Here is a 13,589-nt window from a genome sequence, read left to right on the forward strand (position 1 = left end):
GCGCTTTCCCGGCTGAGCTCACGGCGCACCAAGAGCAATGACTGATTTATTGCCCTATAATTCACATTTTCAGCACCTCAGCAGCATCCTCCAGTGGTAGCAGCGGGTGGTGGTGCACGTTTTCAAATCTTCAACTTCCTGAGCGCTCCATTGGGTGCTTCCCAATGGTATGTTTGCCTCTTCCAACACCCCTCACACAACCGTTCGGACCCAATCAATTCGAAACCGAAAGGAAATTGCTTCATATAGCCTTTTACCGGTCGGGAAAATCCGTTGAACCTGAACCAATGCTGGTTGCTCTGGTGCGCGTTCTGTTTTCGCGAAGTTCTTTGTGGATTCGTTGTGAAGAATTCGTTGGATCCAATGCACGGCGGCCGGCCGTATAGGAACCACCTGTAGCTTTTTCAGTGTAGCTTCTTAACCTGCCTGTTAAGGGGCTAATAGGTGGCAGACTGGATGTATTGAAAGGGAAGGGAAGGGCCGGTAATTACTACTCATACTCCAACTCCAACAACTAATGATCTCACTCTTCTCTCTTTCTTTCTATTTGACGTTTCGTTTCAGAACCAACCGAGCCGAGGCTGGCCCGTGTCGACGTCGTTTTGTGTGTGTGTGTGCGGTGTATAATCCAACAGCGATCAACTATCACGACGGTTGTTTCATCGTGCGTACATCATTCGTGCGTGGATTTCAATTTGAAACAGTCAGGCCTTCGCTAGTGTTGTGGTGTAAACGAAATTGTGCGCTTAAGTAGCATTGCGATTTTTTCCCCCTTATATCATTACGAGTTCTAACAAGCATGAAGTGAAAATATTGTGCGTGTGATTTTGTGTTCTTGAAGCGAAAAAAAAATGTTACACAACAAGTGAAGGTTGAAGTTGCAGTTGTGAAGAGTTCGTCAGAAAACAGGTGCCCTTTAACGCACCCCAAAACCATCCAACAAAATACGTGTGTGCGCGAGTGTATCTTAAGATTGAAGAAACCCGAAAACAAACGCCACACATTCAGATACACGGTGGGCTTCTTGCTGCCCGGCGGTTGTGTTACGCATCGACGCCCTTGCGATAGGCGCACACCACCCGGTCACCAGTTACCCGGCGTCTAATGACGCGCTCGTCTAGCGCATAGAGCGGAACGCGATCAAACTGAAGTGAGTATATGGTCATAAATGTGACTCGTTGTAGTTTTAATTTATTCGTCGTCACCATCAACGTTACCCTCCATGCAACACGGCACGTGGCTTGTACCCTGCAATTGCTGGTGAGAGACCCAATTACAGCAATATTGCTTTCGAGAGTGCATGCGATATGGATATGACGTTTGAAAATCGCTTCAAACCCGCAACACTATACTTGAACTATTATCCGAGTGACGCTTTGCCGCCTTTAGAATCCTTGCTGCAATAGACAGGCGCAGCTGTGAAGGAAGATTTACCATTATCCTACCGTGGGTGCCCTATTCTTTTCTTTCTATTCTCTTCCACTGACATTCACCACTTGAAAAGTGTTCCGTAACATGCAACGGCTACACGGGAAAGTTGTGCCTTATGCTCACGGTTCGACCTCTCCTTAAACGCTCTTTTAATAATGATAAAACGTTACGATAAGTGGAAGGCACCATTCGGAGTTGTCCCTTAGCGTTGCCTTTATCTATAGCGCTTGGTGAAACTTTGCCTAGACCTTTACGGCGACGACTCACGAAACCATTCAACCGTTTCCAGATCCTAGACGAACGAACGACGATGGTCGCTTTTGTATGTGTCTCTCACTCTCTTTGTTAGTTTTCCAGCTTCTTCCATCGACCATCCGGTGCCTTAATCGCCTTAACTGTTACAGTTAATCACAGTTCTTTCGGTGATCCAATCCTATGCAAACCATGTGACGGCTCAGCATCTGCCATGACTAACTTTTCCATCAAAATTGATTTATGCTCGTCTGGTCTGGGGTTTTTTTTTATGAGACTACAGCAGCATACCGGCCGGATACGAACGGATCCCAATGTACCGGAGGTCCTTTCCTCTCCGCTGCTCAATTAACGACACCCGAATACGCTTCGCCCCAGACACGACACCGGAAGCTTTCCTTTCCCAGCAACAAATGAGCGGGAAGAACCAATTTAAATTCGATTCCAGCCGAATAAATCACTTAGAACCAAACCAGAAACCTGAAAATAAACACACGACTACCAAACCACAACTCTGACCACACACCCAAACTCGACGTCGATGGATGAAGCCACAGAGGAAGCGGAAATCGTGTGCATCCGCCGCTGGCTGGGCGGCTTCCATCCGACACGAGACACGAGAGGTGTAACTTGATTAGAAACTTTTGCTTGTTGGAAATTGTTTGAGGCAGATTCCAGCTCTGGTAGCAGGGAATGGGTCCAAGGTCAATAGAATTAAGGGTGTGATGAGATGGTAGCTTAGACACTTTACATCCCTATCCACTAACAGTAAGAGAGAAAATATGTTTCTGGTTGTCATATGAGAAAGACATACACACAGGATTACTGATACATAAGTCTCGACTTATTTACCCGTAACAGATGCCAAGGAATAAGAGGCTTGTCTAGTATCCCGTTACCGTTCAAGGGTGCTTCATGGCAGGAAACTAATCCGATTCGTCACAATGTCTAATTGCCACAATCTGGATGCTTGTGTCATTCATCTCACCAAGAATGATTTCCGTCCACGGGCAGATCACCACAATAACTGGATGTCTTAGGAAATGCGTCCTTAAATGGATCATTAATAAAAAAAGACAAGTCGAGCGACGAGGGATCCACTTTTGTTCTTGGAGCTCAGTTGAGCCGTCTTCTTGATGATGGTGGTACGCGTTCCAAAATTCTTGATTGTCTCAATTTGCTAATGGGAATGATAGCAACCCATCATTATGATGGCGCGCGCGCTCCAGTGAGCATCTCACGTCAGGCGTTCGGTGGCGGTAAAACATAAAAAAAAATAAAAGAATTATGAAATGAACAGCGTGCACTGCTCGCTTTTGCAAACAATGGGTGACATCGGAATATGACCACATTCATTGGAAAACAAAACCATCACAAACGCGATTAACTTTCAGCGTAATTTTCCTTTTTTCCGGAGGCTTTAATTCCCTTTCCAATAGCTACGCTCCAGAGTTCAAACGTTCACAGAAAAAACGTACAGAAAAATTCAACAAATGTCCAGCAGGAAAAGGATTCTCTAGTGGAGTTTGAGTTGAGGACCACTCCACTTGAAATGTCAACCGATGAAAATTATGAGCCGGGAAAATATGTTGGCAAAGATTTACGGTCCTTGGTCACGACCGGGAACCAGCAGGGTCCCGGTCTGTCTGTCCATTCGTTGTGTGTGTGTGTGTGTGTTGCCAGGATTGCTCGTCAAGCATCGCTGAATGGCGTGTCGTGTTATATCCATATTTCAACCCTCCGCTCTACATTCATGGTGAAATTGGCGGTGAAAATCCCTGTAAATGGCATTAAAACATGGCTGAACGAGATTTTGATGATCCTGGCCGGTTATTAATAGACATATCAATCGAACGCTTTGAATGCTTTGTTTACCGATCGGCGGTGGGATTGTTTTTGATTGTTTGGATTCAATGCTCCAATGCTACAAAGGGGCTATAACTTCAGCTTTAATTTACCCTTTCGAGCAATTTCTGACCAATCAAAATTCCATCTCAACTCTGTCGAATGGAAACCAGATACTCCCCAGCCTTGAAATGCCCGCACAGTGAGAACCTTTCAACACTCGCAGCGTCGTCAATAGACACTTGATGTGCGAACGGGACTTGAAATGTAACCTTAGAACATCATCTCCAGCCTAGACAGCCTGAGCAATCTACGATGCACGCAAATGGGAACAAAGACTTGTGAATGAAATATGACCATGTTTCGCTTCCAAAAACCCATCCATAATAGCCCACTGAAATATAGAAAAAGAAAGATACCTCCAATCCGGGGCATGGGCCACCATTTCTATTTGCTTTCTCCGGAGAATAACGCCTGAATCACCTTAAACATGGTACGCGTGACCGAAACGAATCCGCACCCGAGCTCCGGTTACGGCAGCTGAGTGAGGGATTCATAATGCGTTTTCTGGTGCGTTTACAAATGGATGCATTTTGTGTGTGCAGAACGTGTTTGCTTTGGCTCTTAGAGCTGCGTCTAACCAGCTTAAACCCGGCGTGGATTGGTAGTAAAAATTAATTTTCAAATTTCAATTACATGTTCAAACAACTGTGTTGTTCACTTAATGCCTTAAGCCTTGGCGGACGTTCACATGGAAAATAGTGGTGGCTTATTTCCTACATATTTACTTTTCACACTATCCACGACCTATGCTCGATGGAGAGGCCGGATTACTTTTCCTTCACTGTTTAGAGGGAAACATGAACCCCCGTAACCCATTACGGTCAAACAGATACGCTGTAACGGTGGGCTACGATACAAAGAAGAGACCCACGGCATATTAAGATTAAACTCCCCGGGTTCCACGGTCACCCCGGACAATGTTCGCCGACATTTTACTTAAAATCGGAAAACACAAAACCCGTCCCGTTCTTCTGATATGAAATTTGATTCCTTCATTCGGACACCCGTTTCGGTTCCGGCGCGGGAAACAGTAACGTAGCGTTCCAATGGCTCGAGGGCGAAGCTTAATTGCGTCCTCTTGCCACTCTCTCGACCTGCTCTTACTCTTTCACCCGAGTCGCAGTTGTGCTAGCCTTAGGGTAAATGGAAGAAAATTAAATAGTTCCTGACATTCGTCGGAATTGCTGCAACTGACCATACAGCACCCCGGCGTCAGTTCGCTGTGGCACGCGTACGCATTCTTTGGATTAACGGAACACGTTTATACCGAATTTCATTCCCTGCTTGTGCACCCTTTTTTACGCGTTTGCGTGGTACGGACACGGCCATTTCGGAGACCGCCCGCTGGGTGGTACGACCGGAACTTCCGTCCAAAAATCGTTGTTCCCGTACAGCGCTGGCCAAGGACGCAGTAGTACATTTTGGGTTTGATTTATTCCCTCCCGCATTGGAAAGGTCGGAAAGCGGATCGGGGCGAGCCGAAAAGAGCACGGTTTGGCTGGGATTTTTGGACAGTTCCGGCTCGAGGGAGCAACTAATTCAATTAGACAAGTTAGAACTAAATTGGGCGCGTTGCATCGCTAGTGAGTTAAATAACGTTTGCTGGTAGTGACCATCAACCACCACAACGGACCTGACCTTTGTCCACACAAGACACAAAATAGGGTGAAGGGAAGAACGGATAAGGAGGAGGGAGGCGAACCGTTAACACACCAGGGGGTGCGAAAATGATGAGCGTACCGACATAAGCAGGGTGCCGAATTTTATTGCATTAGATTTCATAATGAAGCATGTCCTGGTCTGACCGACCGGCCAGATGTTCGCCGATGAACACGCCATAAGGGAGTTGAATTTACTGCCCGGGCAACATATGTGTTTTCACCTAATTTGTGGACAATAAATATTGCTACCTAATTGTTCCCCGGGCCAACTGGTTGGTCCTAGAGTTCATTCCGTTTAGCGATAGATCAAAGCTGATGCTGGATGTGCTTGCTGAGTGCAGTGCTACAAAGAACTTCCCTTACACGTGTATCGGATTAATCATCAAATTATGTATATCTCCCGTTGACCTTCTTTAACCTACTGTAGAAGTCCAGTTTTTGATAAACCACGCTTACCATAAACATGGAACACACATCTCGAGGCTCATTAATATACCATCGTTACGGACCAAGCATCAGTAGTGGAAAAGTATGCTCTCCCTACCCAAAAAACACATCCACGTCCGATTCATCATAATCGAGAAACTGGGGGAAAAAATATGGACCACAAATCATGCTCCGTACATATCTGCCCATCGTGACGTTTATATGTATGGTTTCGATTGAGAAAAAACCCTTCAGAGCCTGGTGGGGGAACACATCATTAGCATATCAATTTGTTGAACATGGGATTTTTATCTGTAGCCGCTCATTTCTCTTTCGCCCCGAGATTTATGACGCTTTCGGAACATCGGGCAGCAGCAGCCGCAGCCGAACCGGGTTCAGTTTCTTTGTGCACGCCAACGAATCCATCAAAAATCTTTGGCGTACGTCGATCGGCAACCGAATCAATCTGTAGTTCACTCTCACCTCTGCAGCAAGACTTCCCTTTTTTCACGGTCTTTTCCAACGCTTCGCCATAAATGGTGCCGATCATCAAGCCTGAAGAGACAAGCAGCTACCCTCAAGAGTTTAGTCGATTGTTTTCGTAAAAGATATTAAAAGCACTTGAGAAGAGAAATTTGGCCAACGCTACCACAACGCGCTACTCTTCCCTTTTCTCCCGCCCTGCTAGCACCGCTTCCGGCTACAGATCTCATCGACGAGCTGTTCAATCCAATGCATCCGGCTTTTACGAAGCTGCCGCCAAACCTTCCGTTGCCCTTTGGTGCTACGAAACCTTTCCTCGGCAATGTCCGAATATGGCCGAAGGTTTGCATTGTACGGTACGTAATCCATGGGTTCTGATGGGGGCGCTGGGTCAAACAGAAGATCACGCATCGTAACCTTAGCTTTCCGTGCCGCCATTGTTTGGATGGAGCGGATAATCTTCGCTGGTTGAGCGGGACGCTGTTTTCTGTCTGTCTGTGACTTGCTATCGAAAAGACGTCCCTGGATGTAGGCACGAATCGGACTCTCGTCACATTTCTGCACCAGCACCGGAATTCGTGGCACGTTGACTTTCGGTAACTTCAACTTGTCGATCTTAGTACTATGCGCTATCCAGTGGCCCCATTCGTCCCGTGTCATGCAGGTGTGGTAGACTAAAGGTTGGTTTTGTTTGATTTGTTCGTTCGCTTCACGGTCTTCCTCATCCTCCGAGTCGTCGGAATGTACACCGAATTCCGCCAATCGATACCGCTTCACCTCGAGCTTTGCCTCGGGAAGTTCCTTCGGGGTGTTTGCATTGCGATAGTAATCCTCCACAAGCAACGCCTCATCTCGAAGCTTTCGCCGGTCATCCATAATTTCGGCCTTGTACGCGGCAAACTGTTTCACGGAGGTTGGATACTTGCGAACCGTACGATGTTGAAGTTGGTTCAGTTCTTCCAACCGGTTTCGAAGAGCCTCACGAAATTGGGCTTTAGCTTCGTCGCGGATGTCAGGCTTCGGGTATTCGGCTTCGTAATGTTCCGGGTCGAATGGTGGTGGAGGTTTCTGGCGCTCCCGTTCAGCGTCCTCAAGCTGCTGTCTTACACGGTCAAACTTTTGCAGGTATCTAGATTTCATTCGTTGCAAAAAATGTTCCTGCGCTTCAACGACAGGAACTTTATCATCCCGGTGCACTATTGTCGGTGGTTGATACGATCCTACTGAGTTCGATCGTACTTGGTGAGCAGGTATTATGGGTTCCAAGTGGTCTTTCTCCTCCAACACACCCTCGGGTAGGTCATCCAGGCCTTCCTCACTCTCATCTTCAGACGTATCTGCAACAGTATCTGCCTTTTCTGGCGCCGGGTCACGGTTGAAGTACTCTTGAAACAATTGACTTCTAAGCAAAGCTCGCCGAGCACGGAAAAATGTCTTGCAGCATTCCCTCGATACAATTCTCCTGTCAGCAACTTTCTCAACCTCGGCCAGATCTTCCTCCACCGCACTTTCCTGCGAGCTCAAATTATCCGCCACAATAACATCTTCTACACAGTCCTGAAGTGCTCGCGGTACTTCCGCCGGGCAAACACTCTTCACGTTGCGCTTGTGAAACACTTCCTCAATAGGCGTACGTCTCGTGAATGGGTTTGTGACGGTACATTTTCGCGGCTTCACGTTAAGCCCTTCAAACTTGGATAAATGCCCCGGAAGATCTCGGTAAGGGTGTTCGTAGTTTTTTCTTTCATACGGTCGCCGTACGTCAAACTGTTCCTTATCCCACTTTAACTTTGGAACTTCGGCTGGAATTGATCGGAGCTCTCCATCTGCGGACGGTGGTTCCGATTCGATTGAAGGTGTTCCGTCATCAGATCGATCGGTGCTAAAGGAACGGAAATTTGCTGGGTACGAATCGGTAGAAACTACACCTGATGGTGATGATGATGCGGATGATGCCATCCTACCAACGCCTACTGTAAACTGTGTACTTCGAACAATAGTGATGTTTAACCATGCCTGTATACAACCCCTCTGCATGGTAGAAAGGAAAACTACAACGCTTTCCTATTTCGCGCTACGTTCATTTGCACGCTGGTCATTCACAAAGTAAAAAAAAAATCAAGCCTCTTCTTGTGCGTTACTGACCAAACCGAGCAGAAAAAAAAACTGTTGAATGTTTAATGAGCGTCACAATATGACATAAATTATGCCGCCAACTGAAAGATGTCCCTCCACCTACCAAATAGGATTCTTTGTTGTACGCCATGTGTAACGTGTCGCAACCGCAAAGCTCATTTAGTCGGCGGCATTTTCTTCAATGCCTTCGAACCAACATTAGGTCACACAGGTGGCATCAAGCGAAAAATTATGCACGGCAATGTGTGCGCGAGTTCTTCCGCTTGTCCTTTCTATTGCCTGCAGTGTGCTTTAGCGATTGCGCTTGGTGGCAACGCTCAACATCACTATGACACATGATCCGGAATTAACCAGTAGCTTAACGAGTAATCGTACCCCCTTTTTTGGTTAAAGGGCATCGTCAACAATCTTGTGCGTGGAGAACACATAATACCCAAGCAACGGATTCCCTTACAGTATCACGAATGGTGATGGAGTTGTCATAGAGGCAACCGGAGAATGTCAAACCTTCAACGTTTCGCAAAGATTCCTTCACTACCACTATCATCATAGCGTTCAACGTGCGTAGTTACAGAGCAGTGATATTTGGAGTTGCTCAGCTATGGTGCCTATTAATTAAGACCATCGCCCGGACATCTGTCGTACAAGAGTAACAAAAAAAACGAACCATCACCTAGTGCTCCAGAGTCTGTGACATATGAGCTATGGTAAGGACAGCTTTCAAAATGTCGTAAATGGAAGTTGAAAAGACGAAGCAAGAGAACCAAGTGAGAGGGAGATCGAAACAAACCCCCCGATAGGAACATCAGATGCGGACGATATTTTACCCATTCAAGAATGGAAGAATGTGTTTGCGGCGGGTGGTGGCATAACAGCATGCCGCAGACAATATGGGACCAGAAATATGCAAAACTGTCATCCGCAATCGGACAGGTTTTTTTTTTTAGGTGAAGTCGAGCACACCATCGTTTTTTGCGCGAGGTCGAATCGGGTTTTTGCTGCTCGGAGCTGCTGGAGTTTTTGGTCCAGACATGCAAAAACCACACGACGACCAATACGTACCGAGGGCAATGTGGACACGTGAACGACAGCTTTGCGTACGTTATTGGATTGAAATTTTGGATTGACTTCATATCCTACACACCGCCCAAAAATCCAGTGCAAACAAACGTCCTGAACACATGCGGGCACTTCAATCGCAATGTCCGTTACAGGTCGTTGGGAATTCGTACTGGCGTTGTACGCTCCCGGATATTTTTTTATGGCTCCTTGTGCGTGCAACCGGTAACAACGGCTTATATTTGGATTGTGCACTACTGGACAAGTGGGGCGTGCAACGAATCTTAATCGAAAGTCCACCCCAAATGCAATGAGAGGATTATAGCGAGTACGATGCTCCCCTGTGGTGGTACTTAAATTCGTTGATGCTTACCGCTTTTTTTTTTTTTTTGGTTGGTTTGGACATTGCAAGCGTAGGAGTGGCTGTCTTGCTTAACGGTGGATTCAAGTTTGTCCATCATCTACCAGAATTGTCCAATGGTTTGCGCGCCCCGTTAACATATCCGGCGGTATATCTTGATTAACATTACGAGGAGAGCACATTATGGCGATGTTCTGAGTCCAAATTTTATAGCCTCTTCTTGTATGCAGGGTGTGGAGATATCAACTGAAAATCCCAGTCCCTCTTATCAACTCTCAGAAGACAAGTTTGGTCAACCAGAGCAATTTATTGCAGAATTTCTTTATAATCGCCATAAACACGCCCTGTGTCCTAAATGCCTTAATTTGTGTGCATTAATGTGGACACTGTTTTGTGATTCCCAACGAGGGAGCTCTGTAGGCTGTGGTGTAAACTAACATTCAGTTTATCTACAGACCTGTTTATCTGGAACACGTTTATGGCTAACAGACTCTGCCACGTTCAGCTGTTTCCCCCAATCCGGTATGAATTATATATGCAAATGCTACTTCTCCTTAGTGAAGCAACCAACCCTCGTATGTTCTTCGTGTGTTCTTGTTTGCAATTTTTAAATCCAGTGTTGTTGTTAAGCAAGGATGTTTGGATGCTGCAACTGGGTGAGCGGTGCCAATAGAGTATGGAGCTTTGTCAGGGACGCCTGACGTTTGGCAGAGACAAATGTAATAACAAAGCGACCTTGCAGCTTACTGCGCGTATGGCATCAATGACGTAAGCTCTTCGCTGCATACGAGATTGATGGCGCCACGGATAACAGCACCAGCTCCGACGTACGTACGCCGAAGGAATCTGGTTGCTTTAGCAAAAGTTTCGCCTAACGAGTGGCATTGATGCCTTGAGATGATGTCAGCCGGTTGGTTCGAATCTAGCCATGTTAACGACATGTCGAATTGCTTAAAAGCCGGCATGTTTCGACTTGAACGGTATCCAAATTCTTTGCTAGATAACATTCTTTATTCTGCAGTAGATCCTTGTCGCCATTCTATCGCCCTTGAAGCGAGATGTGAGCTCCATTTCTTAATGAACTTTCGCTTTCACTTGGATGCTATCATCAAATCCTACGCGCCACGTGCAATATCCGTTCGGATCAGTCGTGCGACCTCGTGCGAGTGAATTCAATTTCAGCAGACTTATTTTTTGTGCCGATAATCATCCTACGGGAGTGTACGTGTTCTTCCTGAAGTGATCAAATATTTGACACCTTCAACACCTTCAGAAGAAGCAACTTCCAAGTGAAGAAGTTGCGAATATCATGCGTCTTCTTGGTCGTGTTCTTTATAACACGTTAAACTGTCTGCTGAAACCCTTTTCAATGCGTTAGGTTCTTTTCCCATTTTTTGGGGGTAGGTTGAACGATGAAAGCTAGAACGAACAACTTGAAAAAAAAACAGTGAAAGGGACCTTTTACCGACCCTATTCATCACGGTGACTTTGTAAAGTAAACTTTTTAACTAATGGAATTGAAAACGAAAATTGTTGCCGTAGGTTGGATTAAGCACTTTTTGAGCATTTCTTTCCATTGGACGAAATAAGAGGATGAAGTTTTTCAACCAAACACAACATCAAGGGTTTTATTTTATTTCACGGGGCAAAACGGAATAATGTGAGAACCTGAGAAGCATGAGAAGTCTCTCACGATGAGACAGCCACAGTGAACTATCGACATGGTCGTGTGTGATCAAAATTGGCGAATGAATCATTATTATTTAGCAAATTAATTTAATAATAATTAGAATATTTTTATTATCAAAAAGACTCAACATCTTTAAAATGTTTTAAATTGCCTGTTTTTCATCTTGGCTTAACGACCTCCTTGGTCACGCCGGCCATCTAATGGCTTATCATACTTCCCGATACCACGTGGTCGAATAGGCAGTCTTCTCTATGGGGGGACAGTCCGGATGAGATTTGAACCACGGTCCTGCCGTGTGAAGACCGACGCCGCTGTCGCCTACACTAACGGCACGCCCCTTTAGAAATTACCCATTGGAATGTGTGAAATAACATAATTGAATGTGTTCTCGTTCGAAATAATTATATCTATTCTTATGATAAGATTTTCTTTACTCACTTAAAAGTTTGCAATTTTGCTCAGTCAATGATGACTTAAGAGCTGTTTTTTAATACTTTAATAAATATTATCAGTTAAGATTCATCGTTCATGTTGATGTTTTATGTTGATTTTAATACTTATTTATTATCTTTTAAATATAATGGAAACTATAAGCACATTTTGAATATTTTGGTTAATAAATTCAACAATAAATTTTGACCTTTCATCTTCATACAGCATGTTCACTGTGGCTATCTCACGGTCAGCGGATTCCCTCTCATCTCACGGGCGCATTCTTCCGTAAAAAAAAAACAATATTCGGAACAAAGAAATTGTATCTCGCTACAACAATTTCAAATATTCTAATTTTCATTTTGAAATGGAATAAAAAAGCTTTCCAACTTTCACAAACCAATGTTATTTTCTTGAAAATGAATGTGTCAAAGAAGATAATAAAATCTATATCAATCATCTTCTTGAGATACAGCAATGCAAGATGCTCTTTGATCACAGAGAAGTAAAAACACTTTTCCCTCTCGTGGAACCAAGTCCCGGTTGTCTTATGCCATATTTTCGCTTGTAATTTACATTCTTCTCGGAAGTAATGTCTCACTTCTGCTGTCGTTTATGGATAAATTTCCCACACCACACAGCTCTAGTCTCTAGATATTTATCGTCCACTTTTTACGTTATCAGACTCCTTCCCGATCCATGGTCGCGCGCTGGTCGTTGCATTGGTTGAATATAAATCCTTAAAGCCCTTTCCCTTTTTTGCTTCAGCGCGCTTCTATTTTTTGCTGCCTATCGTATGTTCCGCTGATTCTCGCTGTGCCAGACAGACGACTGAAAAATGAGCTTTCAGTGGGAAGGATTTTTGAGTTTATCGTTTTTTTTTTCGAAACTCCGCCGCTCGAAACGACAGTTTGATGGAAGCGTACTTATTTTGTGTCACTTGTGGCGGGAGTGATTCATTGATTCTTTCGCCTGTCTGCAAGCCCGGAGGAAGGTTGTATCGCTTTACAACTTCGAAAGAAATGGTCACAAAAACGATCAAAAAACGACAACAATGTGGTTGGAAGAGTTGTGTTTACTGAGGCCCGTTTTTTTTTGCCCTCCTTTGGGGCAAATTTCTCAATTGAAGGGCGGATATGTTGCTGTAAGTGGTATTTAATACTTCAAGCAGCCAGTTAGTTGCATTCTTCTGCATAAAGTTGAAGTGACGTGAAGTCAACTGCAAGCGAATAAATTGTGAAACGAAAGAAGGACACGAATAGTTTATCTTTTTTATTTCGTAAAGCAAATTTTGAAACTGTTCCTTAACCTCTTAAAGCATAATCTCTCCGTTGAACGCCTTATCGTTCGTTGTTTGTTGTGTAATTTGAAAACATTACCCCACACGCTCCGTACCGATGCAAAACGGAAGAGGCGACAGCTCGTTAGCAATCCGAGAAGAACTTATCTCGCGCTAGTCTTGTTTGTCAACGTAAACTTTATTAAGTAAACCGAACCGAACCCCGGGTGCCCGTGTCCCTGTCTGGTGTACTATTACAAGTGCTTCAAAAGAATGCAACGAAGTAGAAACATTGCCACACTCCACATGGTTGCTGCTGCTATCTATCTTTATGGCGGACTCGGATACTCCCTCCGAGGGAGAGAAAGGTGCAAACAAACGCTCTCGTCTCATGCAAACAGAATTTTTCTTTGCTCTGCACCGGACAAACATCCCAACCGTTGCTTTATACGGTGAGGAAAACGACGAAGC

The 13,589-nt window shown here is 44.9% G+C and overlaps 1 protein-coding gene across 1 annotated transcript; it reads right to left on the reverse strand.

Moving 5' to 3' along the window:
• Positions 1-6,362: 6,362 nt before the first annotated feature.
• LOC126568041 (uncharacterized) lies at positions 6,363-8,146 on the reverse strand. Its single transcript, XM_050224443.1, has one exon. It carries the CDS (start codon positions 8,118-8,120, stop codon positions 6,363-6,365), a length of 1,758 nt encoding a protein of 585 aa, XP_050080400.1. The 5' UTR covers positions 8,121-8,146.
• Between the last annotated feature and the right edge of the window lie 5,443 nt (positions 8,147-13,589).

The sequence above is a fragment of the Anopheles maculipalpis genome, chromosome 2RL, assembly GCF_943734695.1.
Source record: "Anopheles maculipalpis chromosome 2RL, idAnoMacuDA_375_x, whole genome shotgun sequence".
Lineage (NCBI taxonomy): Eukaryota > Metazoa > Arthropoda > Insecta > Diptera > Culicidae > Anopheles > Anopheles maculipalpis.